We start from the raw sequence: 23,172 nt of genomic DNA, 5'->3' as shown, positions 1-23,172 counted from the left end.
TATATATATATATATATATATATATATATATACATGCATACATACATACATACTTATATACATATAGATACATATATATATACTTATTATTGGGATTTAATAGGTGTATATATATATATATATATATGGATTATTTCACTTTTACTTGATCATAATCTAGATGAACTGTTGACTCTGATCATGTGATTACTTTGATTTTCGTCCCATCAGATGTTATTCAGTTTTACTCCCAGATCACAGCAGTTAGTTTGTGTTGGTTGGAGCTGTGTTATTGTTTCTGATAGAGATTAGGTTTCTGTGTTTCCTTTAATGAAATGACAGTTTGTTTACAGAGAGATGTCCACGGACAAAGGAGGCAAACACATCCTGTGTCGTCACATCCAGAATTATGTCACCGCCTGTCAACTGGCTGGAGCCAAGATCAGCAAATGGAGGAGGGACGACTTCTGTCGTAAGTCTGACGTGACTCGCTGTTGTTTGGATGTGTTAATCCTCCCACACAGTTTAGTGCAGTGGCCCTGAGAGGCAAAGCACAGCAACACTGCACCGAACACTTTAGCAAACTGGACACAACGACAACAAAAACACAACATTTTAGAAAACACAGGAACAAATCAGAAAAAATTAGAAACAACAACACTATTTTATCGGTCCAGATTGTGGGTCCTGTTTAGTGCTGCAGTTACACCATACTGACACAACACCGTGGCAACAATGGGTCAAATTAAAACCAGCAACTTGCGAATTGTCGAAAATCAGAAATCGTCATGATCCCAACAAACCCGCTCATTGCTGAGTCTCTCGTTTTGTCCCTGCAGCTGTGACCTGTCCATCAGGAAGTCACTATGAGCTGTGCTCCTCCTCCTGCTCCTCCACCTGTTTCTCTCTGGAGCAGTCGGGGCCCTGCCCGGTCTGTCAGGAGGGCTGCCAGTGTGACGAAGGCCTCATGTTTGATGGAGTTCGCTGTGTCCCCGTGGAGAAATGTGGCTGCGTAGTGGAGGGACAGTATTATAAGGTACTTGTCATCATCATCATCATCATCATCATCATCATCATTACCACCTTCTTCATCATAATGCTTATTAAGTACATGATAGTTTACTAATGTCTAGTCTGGTTGTGAGTTGTTGGTCTGGACCAACAGTAGCAGAGGCGTCGGTGAAAGAAACTGAGGTGATTTAAAGGAATATTTCAGATAAAATTTATGTATATGTGATCATGAAATAATGAAAGACTGTCCATCAGCTGTGCTGCATCATTACTGAATTTCATGGTCATTTAAAAGTTGCATAAACGTTAAGAAATTTCCAGCTCACCATTGCAATGCATGTTGAAATTTAGACAGTGGAGAGTCATCGATGTTATACGAACTCACATCAGATCTGAATCAGGGGCATTGATGTCATGTGCAAATGGAATATGTAAATATCACAGTAAATAATGAAAAAAGAAATCTGTGTGTTCTAATGCATAAATGACTATTTTCAGTCGGGTGCCTCGGTGTTGCCGGACGACTGCTCAGAGCGTTGTGTCTGCCAGGCCGGACAGTTCAGCTGCAAGTCCACCAGCTGCCAGGAGGGGGAGGAGTGTCGCAACAGGGACGGAACAATTGGCTGCTACAAGAAAAGTGAATCGCTCAGTGTTGTCTTACCTTGTCAGAAGTGTGTGTGTTTGCATGTGTGTTTATATTACCCAGGAAGCAGCGCTGCTGCAGGGATTCAGTGTTTCCCACAGATTTAGATTCTGTCAGTGCGGGTAGCTGATGGGGGTCATTCTCAGGGGCGCTGTATTGGGGGGTGGGGTTGGTTAGGACTATGACTGATAGGGGATTTGTTTAGAGGCTTATTATCTTGTCATCATTAATTGAGTATTTTATTGATAAGGTCCTAATAAAACTAATGGTTTATTTGGTTTAGTTCAGTCCTGCCCCCAAACCAGGTGCAAGCAGCACCCGGAGCTTCATGTCTCAGGAAAGGAAAGGAGAGAGAGCTGGAGGTGACAGTGTGTCATCAGTTTGTCACAGAGACAGGTGAAAAGTGGGTGGAGTCTTGAAGTCTTTGAAGCCAAGTGAGCAAAGCAGCCGACAGGTGGACGACAAACATGGTCACATGGTCTCGATTTCCTGTGATCGAACAACAACGGTGTTTGACACAGATTACTACATGTGAGCGTCTGATTAGAGCGTTCCCTCCCATAAAGGATCTGATGCCTGTTTGCATCCATCATGTAAGTTACTGCCCTCTTGTGCCGGTATATTCTCCGGACGCTAGCTTGACTTCAGCGCGTGACAGTGTCCTGTAGACAAGCCCTCACCCTGAGTGAGTCAACGCACAGCTCTACAATGAAGTTAGATTTTAATCTTTTGAATTAGTCAAAGCATAGAAAATCAATATGTGGCGGTCGATGTTGACGTCATCATGTCGACACAGATAAATAAATGTGTGGGAAACACTGAATACTCTTTGTTGTTACTTTATAGAGCAACTGAACAGCAGCTGAAGATCTGACCTTCACTGGTCTGACATCTCACCTGACATCATCAACTGATATCCGTGTGTGTGTGTGTGTGTGTGTGTGTGTGTGTGTGTTCCAGACCCCTGTGCTGAGGTCAAGTGCAGGGTAAAGGAGCACTGTGAGGTGTCAGGAGACGAAGGAAAGTGTGTGCCTAACTCTAGGGCCTTGTGCTGGGTTTTTGGTGACCCTCACTACACCACGTTTGATGGGTGGAGCTACTCATTCCAGGGAACCTGCACCTACGTCCTGGTGAACACCACAGGTTTGCTATCACCTAACAGAGAGATCTCTATCTGTAGGCCGAGTCAGAGGATGAGTTGAACGTGTATCTCTGACAGGACGTAGGAAACTCACACTGTTTGTTCGATATAAAACTGTGAAAGCTGTCAGAGAGCAGACACACATTGTTTTTCTGACGGTAACATGAATCGCTGTGCCCCGCTCAGGTGTTGACGAATCCCTGTCAGGGGTAACCGTGACCACCAAGAATGAGCTGCGCGGAAACTCTGACGGCTCCTTTGTACGTTCAGTCACCATGGAGATGTTGGACCATCGTATAACCGTCCCCAGTAACGACAGAGGCATCGTGTTGGTGGGTCTCACTGCACTGATTCAGTCTTCTTCACTGACACAATTTCAGATGAAATATTTTTTTTTATCTTCAGTCCTGTTGTTTCAGCCGTCGTTGCTGTCATTGCTGAGATCGAGTGACACGGTCATATTGTTAGAATGAAGTGCAGCTGCACAAGCGGTCGGACAATCAAACGATATGTAAAGCAAGTGCAATTTTATCATATATGGAAGTGAAAATTAAAAATATATATATACTACATGGTAAACATCCATTTATCCTTTTGTTAACCAACTTGTCCTGTGCAGTCTGCCTGGGTTACAGTCTGTCCCACAGGCAGGTTCACCCTGGACAGGTCACCGGTCTATCACAGGGCTCTGTCACAGAGGTTTACCTGGAGCTGAGAGGCTCCTGTGCTCCAGCTGAAGTGTTGATCCAATCTGGATCTGACACATTGAAATAACATCCATAACAAGCCTTGTAAATTGGGCACACCTTATTTTTTATGAGCTTTATTGACATTTCAGGAAAATATATTCCATTGCATTTCCAAACTTTGTTCAAGTTCTTCTTTTGTGGGTGAAATCAGCACTAAATCAAAGCATCTCCCGTCTCTGCAGCTGGACGGCATCAGGACACAACTCCCCCTTGTTCTTGAAGGAGGCAGCATCTCCATAACACAGTCCGGAATCAGGGGAACACTCGAGACTGATTTTGGCGTTGAGGTCACTTTTGATTGGTCCACACTCGTCATGGTGTCCATCAGCAGCAGTTACTATGGTAACGTCGCCGGGCTCTGCGGAAACTACAACGGCAACACAGAGGATGAGCTGACGGCCGCCGGAGGCAGCACAGCTGTTAATGTGACGGCATGGGCGGGGACGTGGAGCGTGGCTGACGGCGACCCGTTCTGTTACCACCACTGTGAGGGGGTGTGTCCTCAGTGCTCTGATGAGAACCGTAAAAGGTAATGATTTTTTTTTTTTTTTTTATTGATGCCACTGTTACTTTTAGCTGATTATAAACTTGAACAGAATTTAGGGGATTATATGATGTGTGTTTTTTGAAGGACGAGTGTGTGGCGAAATATAATATGAAATTTTGACTTACAGTGATAGGTCAGGTTATTTTTGCGTGGTTGTGCGAGGTACTTCTCTATAGTCTCTGTTCAGGTAAGCGCTGACAGGAGCTGAGTGATGAGCTGCTGTGGACTCGGTCACCAGGGGAAAAACCTGTTTTAGCCAAATGTTAAAATGTAGAAAAATAAAAAAAGGTAATGTGAGTTTAAGTGTCGCTTCATCTTGAATATTTTTGCCACTTAACCTGCCGTCAAACAGCCCTTTACTTTGGAACTACAGTTTGTGAACCGTCTAACTACGGTATTCCTACTACGGCGTGCACTTCATGTTACTGTCAGATCGGCAGTTTGAGTCAGACAGAGCTTAGCGTAGGTGCGCTTGTGCCAGGAGAGAAGGGTGAGGCGGAGTACTTGAATAGTTGATGATGAGTGGATTTTTTCCGTCAGGTGTGTAGCAACGACAGGACAACACACACACACAGACACACAGAGACAAACAGGGGAGGAGGAGTGTTAAGTAAATTATCAAATAAACTCAGGAACACCGTCTGAAAATTATAAGATTAGGATATTTATTCTTGCAGCAAGGGAACAAGTTACACTCAAGAGCTTGCAATGCAAATTCACACAGATTCACACAGAATTTATACACAGAATATGTGAGAGTGACCTTACATTGTTGCTGAAATGAGACAGACACAATAGAGACTCGATTCATGCCTTCTCATAGCTAATGTTTGGGTGTAGTGGCTAGGAGGAACAGCGAAGGTCACTGCGCTCCTCTCTGACAACTCCTGTTTTAAAAGTAGACAGAATAATGGAAAAGTTCTATTCAGGATGATACAGTCTCCCTTTAAGATGGTTATGTTAATCATAAAGTATCACAATTTTTCCAACAAGGAGACACAGGGGAGAGCAGGAAAGACACAGGGAAACACATATGGTGCAGCCCTAATATGAACCAAATTGCTTTATAAAAAAGTTTGTGGTTATTCATCCTCAGTCTGAAATCCAAACCTGAGACCTGGTGACTGGTGGTCTCAGAGGATCATGAATGTCTGTACAAACTTTCCTGTAGTTGGTGAGATTTTTTTATTCTGGACAAACGTGGTGGACAAACCGGCCGAGAGTTTTCAGAGTGTTAGAAAAAAAAACTGATGCCCAGTTAACACACACAAGCTGGCATTAAACCTCAGACATGTGCCTCTGTTCTCCTCCGTACCTCTGCAGGTTCACTGGTCCAGACTTCTGTGGGATCCTGAGTGATAAGAAGGGGCCGTTCGCTGGCTGTCACGCTCATGTGCCGGTAGCACAGTTTGTGTCAGACTGTCTGTATGATGTCTGCATCCACGAAGGACGCCACGAAATGTTGTGTGATGCCCTGAGCAGTTACCTGGTAGAGTGCCAGGAAGCTGGAGTGTCCATGTTGCCATGGAGAGAAAAGGCCAACTGTCGTGAGTTACATACAGTAGATTTATATACTCAAACACTGCACTTATGTGAATCTGACAGAGCTCTGACATCAAGCATCCTTTTCTAAATCTCTGGTTTGAAGCTGGTTTCAGATATTTTTAGACTAATTAATTCTGTGAATTTACGGAGCACTCAGAACGTCTTCACTGTTTTCACATGTTGCAGCTTTATACTATGTCCAGCCCAACGGCCCAAAACACTTCCATTAGGAGAAACGATGCAGATTCTAAAAAACATACAAACAACAACAGAAACGTGCTGCAGGAAGCCAAAACAAATACATGAACAGGAAACACGCTGCAAACACAGAAACAATGCAAAAACAAAAACACATGAACATCCAAAAACAAATACAAGAGAAAAAAACGCTGCACATCCAGACAACACTATGGAGGTGCTCCAGGCCTCTAGCTAAGTGGCACGATGGCTGAAGCTCTTGGGAAGCAACATTCACCCTGAAGAAACCACATTCAGCAGCAGAGAAAACTTAGAAGCTCTTACTGTGTCACTTACAATTGAGAGGGTATTAAAAACTTCAGCCCCAGCTGCATCTTATCTACTCTCAGAAAGAAGTTCTGTACAGCAGACACGTCCTGAACATAACATCTCCTCCCCTCCTCTCTCTCTGCTCTCACCTCCTCCTCACTCTTGTTTCTGCCCCCAGCTGTTGAGTGTCCCGCCCACAGCCACTACCAGGTGTGTGGCTCCGCCTGTCCAGCCAGCTGTGGCCCGCAGCCAGAGGTGTGCCATAAGGCCTGTGTGGAGGGCTGTGTCTGTGACTCCGGATACGTGCGCAGTGGAAACGAGTCAGTACAGCAGCAGTTTGACCCATGTATTTAAGGCTCTGTTATTCATATGACAAATGTCTTTTGGTTCAGTTTTCTTTCCATGCTGCATACAGCGACATGAAACTGTCTCCATAGAAGCAGGTGAACTATAGAGTTATACTAAAAAATGATGTTTGGTTGTCACTGTGCTCACATGACTGAAGCAGGGACCCCACATTTTAGTGTTTTGATATACATATGAGCTAACATGATGAAGGCCTAAATAAGGATCATGCAGTGTGTTTCACCCCCACCCCCCAGTTAGCTAGGCACCTATACAAGCTAATCCTGTGGGAACTCTGCTCGTGCTCCATTACCTGATCCTGAGGTTGTTTCTTGTCGAGGGTCATTGTGTCAAAACTGAATTGCAAGTCCTTCATTATTTCAGTTTTTATTGTGCTATTACTTATCACTTACTAGTGAACCAAACTGCAAAACTAACAGGATCCACAGGAACCCAGCAGTTTAATGTGGCCATGAAACATGATGTTGCACTGTTGACTCAGTTTGTATTGTCAAGGCAGAAGTTTATCACTTAACACAAAATTCAACATTTAAAATATCCAACTGTAAAATAATTGTTGTTTATGTGTGTATATACAGTATGTATTATGTAAATCTCCCTCTCACCCCCACATGGGGGTGGTGCATGTCTTCCTCAAGCTTGAGTCCTCAACCAGATGCCTGGGAGTTTGAGGGTTATACGCAATGTAATGCTCCTATTACCACAGGGACCACTTCTATATATATATATAGTATATACATCTATATAGCATATATATATATATATATATACAGTCTGTGTGCTGGGTGACTGATTGAGGGTCAACAAAAAGAGTCCATGAAACCAAGACCCAGTGAGGCCGAGGAAGGTCCATGGGTGAAATCCTGGCAGATCAAAGCTCGGCACAGTCTCATATAGTTTACAGGCTGACACCTCTCCTTCCTAAGATGTTTAATAAAGGCTCCCCAGATCTTAAGCTGTAAAATGTTTCATCTTGTTTCAGCATGAAGGAGAGAAACATCTCAACAACAGCTGTCACATCACACGTCCCAATGACTGAGAGAACTTATTATTCATATTATTCAGCTTATTTTGCTGTGTTTCTTCAGGTGTGTTAACAAGGAGAAGAGCTGTGGCTGTGACCACGACGGCCATTACTACCTGCCAGGTGAGGAGTTCTGGGCCGACTCACAGTGCGAGCAGAGGTGTGTGTGCGTGGCAGCGACACAAAAGGTGCGATGTGAGCAGACCAAGTGTCAAACCGGAGAGGCGTGCAGCATCGTGGACGGAGTCAGAGACTGTTACCCAATCAGCTTCAAGACCTGCTCTGCGCGCGGAGATCCACACTTCACCACCTTCGACGGACGCAAGTTCGACTTCCAGGGCAACTGTGTTTACAAGCTGGCCGGTGTGTGTGGAGACACTAAAGGGCGGAACCACTTTGAGGTGAGAACAACACTGAACAGTAAAGTGTCAGGAAGTTCTCCAGACAGACACATGTCCACTGTACAGACACTACTTCCTCCTGATTCCTGTGAACCGTCATTATAATGATTCTTCGTTTTGTTATAGATACTTTAAGTTCATGTTGTGATGATAGTTTTGTTCTGTTACTTCAGTAAAACTGGAGCATGTTTACCAGGTCTAATTGGTATTTACTCTCCTCCACTGATACACGAGTGGAAGAAGAACAGAGCGAAGGAGGATCTTGTCCTGTACCTGCACAAACAACAAAGACTGGATCCTAATTAAATGATCTACTGTATTTGTCACCTTTCATCCTCACCCCGCCCCTGTCCATTGCTCTCGTCCCCTCTCTCTCCTCCTCTCAAAGGTCAACCTGGAGAACAACAACCGTGGCAACAAGAGAGTGTCATATGCTAAAGTGGTGACTGTCAAAGTCTACGGCGTCACATACACACTGTCAGTGGACTACCCAGGCAGAGTACTGGTGAGACACACACACACACACACACACACACACACACACACAAACTGTGGGGTTGAGAAGACTGAGCCATCCACCATCAATCCGTCTACTAACAGTCCTGAACATGCCTCTGAGCTCTGCACACACCTCAAGTGTGTCTGCCTCATCTATTATTATCAACATGTGTACACGCATACATAATGACTGAATGTTTCAGATGAGGAATGAGGAGGTTGATGTCACAAAGACTGTTACTGCACCATCATGTCTGATGTCACTGATTCAACACAAATCATCAGGAGCAGAGTTTAAACACTTTATCATTTTAAGTCCTGCACCATTTCCTGTCATATCCAAACACTGACCTGGAGCATACAGGGTTCACTCGCTTAAACACACATTCTGAAACCTCTGCCTCCAGGGGGCTCTCAATCAAAACAGTAACAAAAGACGAAGGTGACGTCAGGAAATAGCGTGGGATCATGGGAGTTGTTGTCTTAAGCTCCTCCTGTGTTGGATTCCTTCAGTGTCAGTGTTTCAGTGATTTTAACCATTAAAAACACTGACTAAAGCAGCTTCACATTTAAAGTCAGTGTTTGAGCGACGCTGTACGGAGGACAGAGACTCAGGGAAGAGTTGGAGCTGAGCTGTCTAACATTTCCTCAGCTTGTTTCTCTGATAACTTAAAAATCCTTCATCTGGTTCAAATATAGAGCTGAAAACCACCAAGGTGGAAAAAGTGTATGTGGCTTAAAACTGGATAAAAGTCAGTGTTGAGCTTCTGTCAGAAAAACACACTGACACATGATCATAGAGGATATGATGTCACTGACAGGCGACCAATGAAACGTTACCATGATTAAAATCACAGATTTCTCTGGTTTGAGAATTGAAGGAAACATTTGTGATAATGTAAGAACACAACTCAACAACATATAGAACACAGGTCTAGTTGTTTTTAGACATTTTAATATGGAAAAGTTACAGATTACAACTTTAATATCAATATCATGTTTCTAAAATATTCCTGAACTTACTCATGATATTTTTATGAGTTGTCATATTTAATGGCTATAACATTATATTATTGTAACATGTAGTTTTACAACAGTGAGTCTATAATTTTCTCAGTATAATATTAGAGGCCCACATAGTGACTGTCAGTGAGTCCACACCAGCTCCTCGGGGTGGAGAGGTGTACGCCTGATCGCATGACATCATATCCCATATAAGGACAACTTCCCTTGATGAGACTCACTCAGGTTGCCTTTATCAAAGTGGACACACCGTGCTGCTCTAACTCTAACCCTTTTCACTCAGACTGAATGTACTGCACATGTCTGCAGTGAATCCTCGTATCAACCTCAACAGTTCATCATTAACACTAAGAGCCCTGTTTTATCCATGCAACCGCAATGACTGTGTGTGTGTGTGTGTGTGGTGTGTGTGTGTGTGTGTGTGTGTGTGTGTGTGTGTGTGTGTGTGTGTGTGTGTTTTCCACAGGTGAACGGGCTTGAAAACTCTTTGCCGGTCTCATACAATCAGTCACTGGTCAATGTTTATCGCAGACACAGACAGGCTGTCATAGAGACACACTTCCTTAAGGTATGAACACACACAACCGCACATGTGCAGTCACTGTAGTCATTATACCACTCTTACAGAAAACTACATTCCTTCTCAGACCTGGACCTGTTTTTTTTTTCTCAGTCTTTCTATTTATTTTGAAAAGTGTTTTCAGATCTGCCTCCTCTGGACCAATCAGGTTCCTGCAGCTGCTCCAAACATGGAGTCAGATACACCTCTAACAGTTAAAATCACATGACCTGAACTCATCCTCAGTCTTAGGCCGGGAACACACTGCCTGCGGGCGTGTGCGTGGCGGCCGGCGTCGCTGACCTGCTGGTTACTCCAATGTTGGATTTCTTTTCATTATAAATGAATTTCTGCTTTATTTTTGACAGAAAACGTCACTAAAATTGAACCTTGTGACATGTCTTTAAACACCAAGAACATCTCAAGCCACAGCCAGGCTAATGTCCCCCTGCTAAGCTTTGCTAAACACATGGCAGAAGAGTCATTGACTGTGTTGCTGTCTCAGCTCTTGCACATGTGTCTGACTTCTCCTTTATATCCCACTCTGTTAAAGGTCTCCTTTGACTTTGCGAGCGCAGTGAGGGTGGAGCTGGCGACTACTTACCACGATGTGACCTGTGGCCTCTGTGGGAACTTCAACAGCGACCCGGCTGATGATCTGACGCTGCCCGGTGGGAAACTGGCGACCAACGCCAACGAGTTTGGAGTCAGTCAGTGGGTGGCCAACGTGGAGGGCTGCAGCCATGAGTGTGAGAAGCTGATGCAGTTATTTATCTTCACTGTCATTACTCCCTCTCACACGTGCTCCTGTTACATACATGTGATGTCAGTCTCAGGTCTACATCAGCAGGCGAGTCACTTCACACGAACGTCACAACAGCGATGTTCAGAATCAGGTTTTCACTTACGGGGAATTGGCTTTGGTTAAAATTGAAAAACGTAGTAAGAAGAAAAAATATAGAGAAAGATAAAGCAAAGCAAGTACTGCAGTCAGATCACTTAAATATAAAAAGATGTTTTCAATAAAATATTCACAATTAGAATATAAAAAATATAAACATAGTACAAATGGTGACATTGGGGTTCTGGGGAGTGACTCACAGAGTCTGTGTCCAGGGTGGGAGGGGTCCGCCACAATCTTTCCTGCTCGCCTCAGCAACCTGGAGGTGCACAGGTCCTGGAGGTGCACAGGTCTTCTGGAAAGGGAAGCTCTATAAAGCAGTGAGGCCTCTCTTCTCACCCAGTTACCATGAAGACATTGAAAAGACCTGTACTGAGGTGACAGGCCCAGGTCTTGTCTTCAGACCTGGGCCTGTTTCACAAAGATAGACTTTGACTGTGGCTTAGAAATAACAAATAGTCAGATTTCAGATAGACGTCTAAATTCTTCTGTTGCACAAAGCAGTTTAGTTCTTGACTGTCTTAAGTCGGGCTGTGGTACAGTGAATTCTGGGTAAATTAAGATTTTTTTCAAAATATGGCCGAACGAGGAACTGCATTCATCCACTGAGCTCTGTTTACCCCCGCAGTTACAAGGACGTTTTACTTGAAGAGTGAAACAATAGCAAAAAGGTGTCTAATGTTTTTGTCTTAAAATGACTCAGTCTTTATTTTTGTGAAACAGTCTGACTAACATGAGACTGATCTATGAGCAAAGTTAAGGCTGGACCAACACTACAGACCTGTTTGAAATATCTTTGTGAAACCAGCCCCAGGTCTCGTCTTTAGACTGGAACAAGTTTTTCTCCTGGTGGATTTAGAATATAGAGTAAGAGAAGGTTAATGATGATGTCTGTGGACACACAGTGTAGAAGGGCTGATACAGAGGCTTCACTTCATTGTGTCGTAGCTTTGATTTTAAATAGATACATGTGACATTTCTGCTCATCAATCAACACCTAATGATCCATAACAACAAGTGAAAGCATGTTTTCAGATTCAGTGCTTCATGAAGATGAAACAAGTCAGACACAACCTCACTAAGAAACTTTCAAAACAGAGCATCTCCACCTCGGCCATCTATGTCAAGCCTGTGCCAGAAATATTCAAAACGGCAGGTATATTCACACCTGATTTATTGATCTCACAGAATAATCTGAACAAACTGAGGCTCCAAAAATGACCTGCAGTGCATATTAACGAAAACCTTCATTGCAATTATCAGATTATTTTTATCATTAGGAAAGAGCAATGTAAACATGAGCAGGCTTCTTATATTCATAGCTGGTCACTGGTTGAAATGACACCGACTGCAGATTAAATATCAGACGATGTTTCAGTCATTTCTAAGGCAACTGACAAATTTTGAAATTAGGTTCAATAAGAGATGTGGAGTAATTCAGATTTGTTAAAATGTTATTGAACCTGAAATTTGCATTTAAACCAGCAAGTTCATAAGTAGGTCAATTCGCATGTACAGATATGTTGTTCACACACATTCAATTAGCACATCTCGGTTGTTTTGTTTTAGCAGTGGTTTGTTATTATCCTCAGACGTGTCTATGTAATATGTGTATATATGATTTTGATAATGTTGTTGATGGTTTCCTGCTGCCAGGTAAAGACTGTGCTCAGCCCCTCCCCCCTGACTTCAAACCGCCCAGCTACACATCAGCCTGCGATGTCATAACGGCGAAGGACGGGCCCCTGGGTGACTGTGTGGGCCGAGTGGATTCCAAGCAGTACCATAAGGACTGCATCTACGACATGGTGCTCAATGACGGTAAACAGGAATCAGCCTGTGACATCATCAGTGACTACGTGGAGGAGTGTCAGAGAAGAGACGGCGACGTGAAGCCATGGAGAACGAAGAAGTTCTGCTGTAAGTTAAGACCGTGTGATTGTTCTTGGACTGATGAGGTTTAATGCCGCAGTCAGCCGTCCAACAGAAACACATTCAAAGTGGAAGCTTTCAGCAACCTCTCATGGCCTTCCTCTGTCCATGGAGTTTGCTCAGTTGTCACGGGGATGGTTTAGTTTTCATTGAGAGACCTAAGTGTGGAAGTTCAGTAATGTATCAAAAGGGGATCATATATGGGGAGAGATGGTGACCCCCGTCTCTGTGAAGAGATGGTCAGTGGGAACGATCACTAAACTGAATTTATTTCAATCCGGAGAGACTCAAAGAGACTTGAACTAAAACATTTATTGCAGAAGAGGAAAACAATCGGTTGAATGATAACACCCATAAAGTGGAGAGAGAAGAGAATTGTGAATGAGATGAGGCATAAAGATAGTCTTCATTAATTAAGAACAACGGATTCAGCTAATCAACCACATGTTGTAGTGGAGACAATGGAGGCCACTCCCAGAGCTGTGTGCTGCATATGAATTTAAAAACAGCAACTTGCTCCATTTCTAAATACTAAAGAAAATAGTCAGTTTGTAGAAAAAGTGTGTGGCCGCGTTCAGCCACAGTCGAAAGCGGGGTGATACGCTGACAGTCATAAGCTGTTTCTCAGTCTGCGTTCTTCACTGTTTCATCGTTGTGTTTCTCGTGTTCTTGTAAAACTTCATCGGTCTCAACCAGAGTTCTGCTCCGGTTCAAAGTCCGCATCTCCCCAAGTACAGATCAAATATCAGGAAGTGTTCTCACTCCGCCCGTTTAATCGAGGATGCATCGCTGCGTGTGACTTGTGTGGACTCGGGACAGCTAAGTATCCCAGAATGCATTTCGCACCAAACTGTGACAGCGGCAGAGATTCTGAGCCAGACTTAGAGCAGAAACAGTTTTCCCCCTTGGACTGTTATTATATCACTTCATTAAGTTTTGATGTTTTTTCCATTAAGACTTTGAATCTGTGTCAGCTTTTCCAAATGACGCCTGTTTGGAATATAATACGTGTTGCTGCTGGTTCGTCTGAGAAGATGAAGCTGAATAAAAACATGATTTGGTTTGACAGTTCAACAACAGCGCTGCCTCTGTGAACTCTGTGTACAAATATACCAATATATATAAATGAAAATGAACAGAGGCAGTGGTCTTCATAGTCAATGTCAATAGATTTTTAATATATATTACAGATTGGATATGAAGTGTATATTTTACTCCACTCTGTTAATTCTGTTTTTCTGTCTCTTGGTGGAGATTTGAGTTGAGATGAATTTGTCACAGTACAGCTGCTAATATTAGGAAGAACGCTGCTGTTCCATCTGCAAATAGTCCTCCTGTCCTCAGGAGTCCGGACCTCTGAGTTCAACTTGTGAAATTCAAACTCCCAAGTACGGGAGACTGGACTCTGTATAGAGAAGGTGGAGACGCGATGAAAGGTTAAATATTGCGATAATGTCTCTGTTGCACTCATTGTCTGCACTGAGAAACTGTTGTTAAGTAAAGATGGAAAAAGGACAGTAGGAGAAGTTCAGACCATGCTCCCATCCTGTCCTCCAAACAGCTGATCACTGACTTTGTGGACAATTGTAGTGTTGTATTTCTGTGTAATCTAATATTCTCTCTCTCTCTCTCTCTCTCTCTCTCTCTCTCTCTCTCTCTCTCTCTCTGTGTTTCAGGGATGCAGTGTCCAGCCAACAGTGCGTACAGTGTCGCAGCTCCTGGTTGTCCGGTCAGCTGCAACTCTCTGTCTTCACCTGCTCAGTGTAAAATTCCACCCAGTGAGGGCTGCGTGTGTAACAATGGTTACCTGTTGAATCAGGTAATCCTCTTCCTCAGCTGACATGCAGCTTCATTCTTGCTTCTACTTTCTCCTCTCATTTAAATAATTCTTTCATGTAGAGATTTCATTTGACATGTACAGGTCAAAGTTATTGACACCCTGGATTTGAAGACCAGAATTCTGAATATCTTCAGAAATAATGCAAATAAACCAATTTTATAAAGCCAATAAAAAGGCGTCTAACTTGGCTTGTTTCTGATTGGAGGATGGGAGGATTGGAGGACTCTTTATTCCAACATTTAATTCAGTGCTCATGTAAATGCTTCAGTGAATTTTGTCAATCAGAGTAATTCCTGCACTATGACAATGTGAGCTTGTCCTGACTGATACCTCTTCCCGCCCAGGATCGCTGCGAGCCGCTGGGTGCGTGCGGCTGCAACTACAACGGTCAGTACTATGCGCCTAGACAGATGTTCTACGCTGACCCTGGCTGCCAGCACTTCTGCCTCTGTCATGGAGGGCTGGTGACCTGCAGGAACAAACCCTGTCCCTGGCACCAGAAATGTGGAGCGGTGAAGGGAGTGAGGGCTTGTGTCAGCAAAATACCATTCATCCTCATTCATCATGGAAGAGGATAGAACCACATAGACGTCTTCATATATCTTCTTTTCATTAAATCTGTTTTTCAGGGAGAACATATCCAGATATGTTATGTTTGTTGTGTTTGTTGTTATTCAGGTACTAAATGTTCACTTGTCAAATCTTATCTTAAATCTTATTTCAAAGCTTGTCTCCTAATTAAAGGTCCCATACAGTCTGAAGGTCTCTGTCCATGTGTTTGATTATAAAGCAGGTCTAGGTTCTATATTAATACTGTGAAAGTATCAAAGCATTCTGTAACTTTGTGATGTCACAAAAAAGCAGTCACCAAGCCCTCAGTTTATTCGGTTAGATAGTTTATTCTTATAGATAATAATGCAGTCTGATTTCTCTGTTTGGAGCAGTCCGTCACTGTTGAACTGGACTGAGCACATTGTCCACACATTTATATCAGACTAGAGAGCAGAAACTCTTCCCTGTGTAATGTTTCATACAGTGCACGACTGTTGTATGGTTTAGCTGGGTGTGCGTAGTACACCGCAACTGACTAGAGTATGAAACAGTTGTAATTCTGTCATGTAACTTAGTATCTTTCTAAATGAAATTATATTATTTTATTGTATTCATCACAGAATCACCAGTTTTTTCTTCTCTGTTGTAACTGTGGAGGATCATAGTAACTTCCTGTTTCCTTTCCCTCACACAGACACAGTTCATTCAGTAACCTGTATAGTCCATGTCAGTCTGTGCTAATCAAGTATTTGTAATGATCATTAAAGGTGTTTCAGCAGCATGACTGTGTTGTTTCTGTGATTGATGAGTGTTTACATCATTTATTTTATTTAAAAATTCAAACAACGGACTGAGATGCTCGTAACTGAGCAGTGACTGACAACAGCGTGGTTGTGGGGCAGAGCAGGAAGCAGCATCCATCACGGACAGACATGTTGTTTAATGAGCGACAACCATGTGAAGATGGAAGAAACTGGAACATTGATTACGTTATGATTCATTATTCCGAGCTGGATTATTAATTATTAATTAATTGGATTATTAATGTTACTTAGTACTTTTGTTGTTCCTTTAAATTTGATGCTGTGGTGACCTGTTACTGAGCAGACTTAAATTAAGATGCAAAACCTCATGCAGTTTTTCTAATCTAATTAAAAGTCTATAGATGTATTGATTTATGGGTTGATGATATATTTTAATTAATTTACAAAGCACTCCATAAATTACCACCTCATTAATCATCACTCCTGTGACCCAGACGTTCTACTTTTAACACATGTTCTCAGGACTGGATGACTCTATAAACATCAGTAGTGGTAGGACAGTCTTCAGATATCACGCCCCATCAGTCTGGAATCATTTACTGAAACTGAACCTGATAGGCCAATTCAGTCTTTCTGACTTTGGCTGTAACTGTTGTATATAATCACTACTATTGCAGAATGCACTTGTTGTCTACCTGGTTGTGTATTTGAATGCCTATTTAAATGCATTAAAATATACTCATCGTTGTTTATGTAACCTTAGTTATTTTACACATTTGGGTTGTTTCAATTATAAGTTTAACAGATTAATTTGTGTTGTATATTAAGTGGTACAAAATTTTTTGAGTTTGTTATATTATTAATTAATATTACTTCATGCAGCACTTTATTATGTTATATGGGCTATCAGAGTTTTTCCTGCATAGCCGCCGTCAAAAATGTTGTGCCGCCTCTGCCTCCAGACAAAATTCTAGTACTTGTTTCCTCGGTACTCGGTGGATTTGAATCAATACGGGACACAATTTGTCCCGTATTTTCGTTCGTGTTATGTCCTCAAAGTGCTGTGAATAATGTAATGTCGAGTAAAACCAAACCAGTTGCCTCCTTTTTTCACATAAAAGGTGGCAACCCTACAGATGAATATTATCTCTTTTACATCCCAGCACACCCAGCTTCTTGAAAAGTCCCAAAATTAACGATACATCCCGTCGTGTATGTTTTTTTGTTTGTTTTTAAAAAAATCTGTGATTTGAGACATTTCTGCAAAAAAACAGAGTTTGCAAGGAGGAGAATCGCGAGCACAGGTGAAATAGTGCAGAGTGCAGACACCATCAGCTTTTCTAATATGGGGAAGAAAAAAAAAGTTAATTCGACGGGATACGGTTAATTTGTCAGGACTGAAAGTAATAGTGAGTTAGTTACTAATTCTCAGCCACAAGTGGAAGGTGCCGGTGGAGGAGAGGATCAGAGCGTGAGAGAGGAGTCAAGGTGAGAGTACCAAGTCTTTAGGAGTCTATTAAAGCGGAAATGAAACATGCATGTTTTTGGCACTGGTAGTGAGGAAATTTATTAGAAAAACCACCTTGCCTAAAATCTGATATTAAAAATTGTGAAAACCACAAATATGACTAGCGAGCAGCCATTTTGGTGTGACGTCATTGCTACGTAACGGTGGGTGGGTTGCCAGTGAAGACAGTGAAGCATTTCTGAACCGAGTTAAACTGGAAATGGAGGGATTAATAACGTTATCTATCTCTCTGTCTAACCCTAACCCATCCATAGGTACATAGTTACTAGAACTAGTTTTTATAGTCATCTGTCATGAAGTGGCGTTATTGCAGTCCAGGACCAAAAGAGGGCTCCAGTACAATTTGCATAGTATCTAAAATACGTAAATTTCAGTAAAAGGCGAAACATTTCCTTATGCATAAATATATTATTCTGCCTACTGTCGCTATTATTGGTTCATATTGCTGATTTATTATTGTTATGGTTGGTCATGAATAAAACCAGTGCAGTAGCGAGCAGGCAGAGCGGACATCGGTCAAAAATACTTATTTTGTTGTGAGCCAATTCCGTTGTGGTTAAAAAAAAAAAAAAAAAAGTCAGGTCTCCAGCGGTTTCCTGGGTGGACGGTCAGACACTTTAGGTTGAAAAAAGTAAGAATTGCTCCAAAAGTTAATTATTGTGCGTTTATGTTGGTTCGTGGTGGGTACGATATTTTTTTTTAAATTTGCCACTACACATGTGTGACGGCTTTTCGGCAGTAGGGCCATGTGAAGGAAAAGCTAGCAAAAAAACTTTATTGCACGCATTGCAAGAAGAAACAAGATAATGGTGAGGAAGATAACGGAACTTTGGATAACGTCTGTGGATTATAACGTTTGGAGTATAATGTCTGGAGTGTCTGAAGTTACCGACTATTGGAAACGGAGTTACGTAAGAAATATTTCTTAGGAAGTTTGTATCAGCTGTGACCTCTTGCTGAGGCATGTACCATGTATGGTGTGGAATGACGTGAGTTTTAGGTGAATACTTTCAGGCCCGAGTATTTTTAATGGTTGTGGTTTTAATTTCTGACAGTCATTTGGGCTGCTATATTGTACAGCCCAGCTCTCATCAGTTGATGCTGCAGAGATGCTATGGAAATCTTTAGGCTAGGTGACGTGCGTCGGACTGTGTGTCAGGGTGAGGGGACATCAGGTGTTCATGAGTGCTGCTGTTTGGAGTGAAAGAAGTGTTCAGTGAGAGCTAGAGAGACTCTCACAGAGACTTTGTGGAACTTTATTGCAGTCAATGATGATGTTCATCTCAAACAGATACCAGTACCTGCCGACTTATGTGGGTTGCTACCTGTCTCTTCCCTGCCTGGCTAGCGCGGTTTAGCGCCCTTTCCCTACGGAGGACTGATGCCTCTGCACCGCTGTTGCCAGAGTATGTAGGCCGGTCAGTAGAGTAAATATTTTTTTTTACATCCAGGAGCGATACAATAGTGGCTTCCCTTTTGTCTTCTCCTGTACTGTGGCTCCTCAGTCTCCATCCTTTCACTATCTTCAACTATTTCACTGCCTCAACCGCCAAGCCAACCAACCCCGTGACGTCACAGGTTATATAACTGCAAGATGGCGCCACTCTTGCTACGAAAGATGTAGTAACGGATCTTATATTTTCTCTTATATGTTTACATTTGTCATATTTGTTATATAATTGTTGATTAGAGTGGAAATCCATTTAGTAAATCACGTTAACTTGATTGACTGCTTCATTTCCACTTTAACGAGTGTATTAAAGCCGATGTTTATTTATTTGAAACGTGAGCTCTGTTTTTATACTGACATATGAACTTTCTTTTTCCTTGTAACGTTAATGTTAGGGTTTCTTTCTTTCATGTTTGTTTGTTAACCGTTTTTTCTTCTACCATATACTTTTTTCTATTTAATGGCGGTTGTTAAACGGCAACCCCGTGCAGTCACGAACATTCATGTTTACAGGACTGGCCCGGCTGTTACAGTCCAGCAAGAGGGAAAACGATTTGTATACTCCCCGTCGGGGAATCGAACCCCGGTCTTCCGCGTGACAGGCGGAGATACTGTCCACTATACTAACGAGGAGAGGTGGAAAAAATGGTGTGAACACATGTACCAGCTCAGCTCAGGACATATGATTATCATAATTAAAAGAATATTGAATTGGTTTCTTCTCCTGCAGTGATTAAAGTAACTGAGTACATTTGTTCAGTGTTTGAAGATATGAAGGAGTGAAAAAAAAACATGTTATCGGCATACACCAATGTGGATTTGTAGTTATCATTTTCCAACGCAGCACTTTTTACTACAGTTGTAACAAAGCTTAGTCACTTCAGAGTTTTCGCTGTTTCACATTCATAAAACACTGTCCATTGACTCAATGGATTTGGTCACATGACTATTTACATCACCTCCTCGTTAGTATAGTGGACAGTATCTCCGCCTGTCACGCGGAAGACCGGGGTTCGATTCCCCGACGGGGAGTATAAGAAAACTTTTCTCTCTTGCTGCACTGTAACAGCCGGGCCAGTCTTATGAATATATATCCGTGACTGACGGTTAACTATGTAGGCCCAAACGACTCCAGCACTAAGCTTTTAGAGGAGGAGGAAAGAAAGAATTTTGGTTCAGTAATTCTTTCTTTCCTCCTATGCTCAAAATTTAACAGGTTGCCATTTGTGTTCTAATACTGCCATCTAGTGTGCGTTTAGACGAACACGCCACATTAAATAATGTCAATGTTATTGAAGTTACACTTTTCTCAATAAGTTGTTGCCTGTAAAAACAAATTCAGACATTAATAATGTTAATATTCCTTACCTCAATTCATAGGTTGAACAGGGATGATAAGGTCTTTAGGGTTTCCCCTCAGAAATGGATGAAGTGGTAGCACCCAACACTTCAATTACGTCTAAAGACAATATACCAACAAATTTAAACATCTTATGAAATGCCAACACTGTCAATGTTGGAATGTTATGTTGGCATTTTATATTAGTGTTGGGTGGTACCACTTCATCAATTTCTGAGGGGAAACCCTAGAGACATTTAAATATTTAAACGCCTTAAGACGTTCAAAATTAGCGTGTTGGCATTAATATTGTCTTTAGACGTAATTGAAGTGTTAAGACGTCTTGTCGCAGACGTCAAAATACACGTTTTGGAGGAATCCGCGTGCCACAGCTTAGTGCTGGAGACATTCGGGCCTAAATAAATAACAGTCAGTCACAGACATGTATTCATAAGACTGGCCCCACTATTACAGTCCAGCAAGAAAGAAAATTTTTCATGTACTCCCCGTCGGGGAATCGAACCCCGGTCTTCCGCGTGACAGGCGGAGATACTGTCCACTATACTAACGAGGAGGTGGTAGAAATAGTCATGTGACCAAGTCCACCGAATCAATGGACTGATGATGGTTTTTTTGTTAACATCTATGTGTACATCATGTACCAGTGTTTTATGAATGTGAAACAGCGAAAACTCTGAAGTGACTAAGCTTTGTTACAACTGTAGTAAAAAGTGCTGCGTTGGAAAACGATAACTACAAATCCACATTGGTGTATTTAGATAATATGTTGTTTCTTTCACTCCTTCATATCTTCAAACACTGAACAAATGTACTCAGTTAATTTAATCACTGCAGGAGAAGAAACCAATTCAAAATTCTTCTGATCACGTGATAATATTATATTGTAGTCTTCGCGTACGGTTTTCTGTCTCTCCTCGTTAGTATAGTGGACAGTATCTCCGCCTGTCACGCGGAAGACCGGGGTTCGATTCCCCGACGGGGAGTATACAAATCGTTTTCCTTCTTGCTGGACTGTAACAGTGGGGCCAGTCCTGTAAACATGAATGTTCGTGACTGATTGTTATCTCTTATAATACACCCATGCCCGCAAGTCCGCATATCTGCAGACTTTTCCTGAGGACACTGCCTAAAGTTCATAGCGTTGTGACATTAAGCACACTGCCGTAGTTACCAGGTGACGCCGTGAAGCGTATAAAAACGTTTAGCAACCGCCATAAAATGGAAAAAAGTACATGGTAAAAGAAAAAAACGGTTTACAAACAAGCATGAAAGAAACAAACCCTAACATTAACGTTACAAGAAAAAAGAAGTTTACATGTCAGTATAAACACAGAGGTTACTGGTGATTCAAGGCCAGAACTGTGTGTAGTTATTTGTCTTATGATGATATGATGATTAAGTCTGCTTTCATCTGATCTGATCCAACGTTAGTGTTTTATTTACAAACAGGGGGCGAAGGAAGGAAATAAAAAATGTAAAATCAAAAGTCCTAAACCCACAACTGTATGAAACAAAGTAAAGTTACACACTTTCCTCTTTATATCAGTTTGAGCCCTGACAGCCTCTCACACTCAATCACTCACCAGGTGACATCTGTTAATCTGTGAGGGTTCAGGATTTAGGCTTTTTAGCGGGGACATTGGGATTGGGCCATGGACTGCTAAATGGGCAGAATAAAGTATAAATAATATATATAATATATATATAATATATATAATATAAAATATAATATTTATAAATCAAAAAATAAATACAATTCCTCATCACTGAGCTGCAGCTTTACAATATTTAGTTAATCAAAACTACACAAACATACAACAGTTTCTCACTTACACTACCTGTGTATAACCACCAAATATTACATCTCTTTGTGATAATTAATATGCAACTGCAACTGCTATGCAACTTTTTCTCCAGGCTTCATGTATACAAGCATTGGTGGGGCTTCACTCAGCTTGGTCTGTTGTCCTGACAGGAGCTGGAGCAACCAATCAGCTTGCAGCACAGGTCTGCAGACACTGTGCACTTTGGTTGTTAAAACATTCTTCAATAAACCTGACAAGATGCAGAGATGATATACAGACTGATGTTTTTATTTCACAGTGAGGATATAAAAACAGATTATTTATCTGATTGTCAGACAAAGGCTTTGCACTGATCATCAAATTCAAACAAAACACAGTTAACCCAAGTGTTAAAGGAGAAGTCTGGTGTTATTTCCTATTTTTCTTATTGTCAACAAGTTCAATTTTAAGACTAAAACCAACAATGCTTTTTTCCATCTTTCATTACTTTGACTTGCCTACACAATCTGTGGCAAATTATAAGGTGAACGAGGTACTCTGCTGTTCACCTGTCAATCGTCACAATAGAAGAAAACATGACTATCACCATGGTAATGTTCCAGAGTGATAAAGTCCTGTGTCAGCAGAGCTGTGTTTTGGCACCTGAAGAGCCTTAAGACTTAAAGATCTGTCACTCAAACTAAAATCAGCTCTTGTACGTCCTCCTCTCAAGAGTGAGACGTATCCAGCTTTACATAAACAGACACAACTTGTGAATAGGATCTGTTCATTGTTGGTTTTCATGGGATTTGTTGACAATAAGAAAAACAGAAAATCACCAGCTTCATCCTTTAAGAAGAGATGGCTGACAGTTTGGAGAAGAGCAATAAAGGGAACTGGCTGCTCCATAGTTCTTATAGAGATTTAAAGCAGAACCGAACAGCAGTTGGTGCCGTGTTCAGTTTGAGGCTGATCACTACAACAGTTCTGCATCTGCATCACTAGCTGCTGCATCGATAGTATGGGCTCCGTCACTAGAGCAGTATTATAACAGACATTAGCTGCTGT

At 41.9% G+C, this 23,172-nt stretch overlaps 2 protein-coding genes and 4 non-coding genes across 6 annotated transcripts in view; 3 read left to right on the top strand and 3 right to left on the bottom strand.

Moving 5' to 3' along the window:
* The window catches only part of LOC111225813 (IgGFc-binding protein-like), a 36,170-nt gene extending 20,171 nt beyond the window's left edge, over positions 1 to 15,999 (top strand). Inside the window, exons 21-35 of the mRNA XM_022750848.1 lie at positions 333 to 451; positions 819 to 1,015; positions 1,489 to 1,627; positions 2,594 to 2,776; positions 2,961 to 3,106; positions 3,706 to 4,052; positions 5,394 to 5,617; positions 6,301 to 6,442; positions 7,577 to 7,913; positions 8,302 to 8,418; positions 9,901 to 10,002; positions 10,547 to 10,742; positions 12,551 to 12,814; positions 14,503 to 14,645; positions 15,011 to 15,999. Coding sequence (XP_022606569.1) covers positions 333 to 451; positions 819 to 1,015; positions 1,489 to 1,627; positions 2,594 to 2,776; positions 2,961 to 3,106; positions 3,706 to 4,052; positions 5,394 to 5,617; positions 6,301 to 6,442; positions 7,577 to 7,913; positions 8,302 to 8,418; positions 9,901 to 10,002; positions 10,547 to 10,742; positions 12,551 to 12,814; positions 14,503 to 14,645; positions 15,011 to 15,244 — 2,890 coding nt within the window. The 3' untranslated portion in view covers positions 15,245 to 15,999. The remainder of the gene's footprint in view (positions 1 to 332; positions 452 to 818; positions 1,016 to 1,488; positions 1,628 to 2,593; positions 2,777 to 2,960; positions 3,107 to 3,705; positions 4,053 to 5,393; positions 5,618 to 6,300; positions 6,443 to 7,576; positions 7,914 to 8,301; positions 8,419 to 9,900; positions 10,003 to 10,546; positions 10,743 to 12,550; positions 12,815 to 14,502; positions 14,646 to 15,010) is intronic.
* Positions 16,000 to 19,521: 3,522 nt separating this feature from the next.
* trnad-guc lies at positions 19,522 to 19,593 on the bottom strand. The gene has a single exon. It is a non-coding gene; the product is annotated as a tRNA-Asp (tRNA).
* A 327-nt stretch (positions 19,594 to 19,920) lies between these two features.
* On the top strand, positions 19,921 to 19,992 carry trnad-guc. The gene has a single exon. It is a non-coding gene; the product is annotated as a tRNA-Asp (tRNA).
* An 809-nt stretch (positions 19,993 to 20,801) lies between these two features.
* On the bottom strand, positions 20,802 to 20,873 carry trnad-guc. The gene has a single exon. It is a non-coding gene; the product is annotated as a tRNA-Asp (tRNA).
* A 358-nt stretch (positions 20,874 to 21,231) lies between these two features.
* trnad-guc lies at positions 21,232 to 21,303 on the top strand. The gene has a single exon. It is a non-coding gene; the product is annotated as a tRNA-Asp (tRNA).
* Positions 21,304 to 22,392: 1,089 nt separating this feature from the next.
* The window catches only part of LOC111226076 (dysbindin-A-like), a 9,134-nt gene continuing 8,354 nt past the window's right edge, over positions 22,393 to 23,172 (bottom strand). Inside the window, exon 10 of the mRNA XM_022751169.1 lies at positions 22,393 to 23,172. This exon is cut by the window's right edge and continues 816 nt beyond it. The gene's annotated coding sequence lies outside the window, so the exon portion shown is untranslated.

The sequence above is a fragment of the Seriola dumerili genome, unplaced genomic scaffold, assembly GCF_002260705.1.
Source record: "Seriola dumerili isolate Sdu_G_001 unplaced genomic scaffold, Sdu_1.0 BDQW01000016.1, whole genome shotgun sequence".
NCBI lineage: Eukaryota > Metazoa > Chordata > Actinopteri > Carangiformes > Carangidae > Seriola > Seriola dumerili.
The sequence above is the reverse complement of the archived record's forward strand: the minus strand, read 5'-3'. Positions and strand labels throughout refer to the sequence as shown.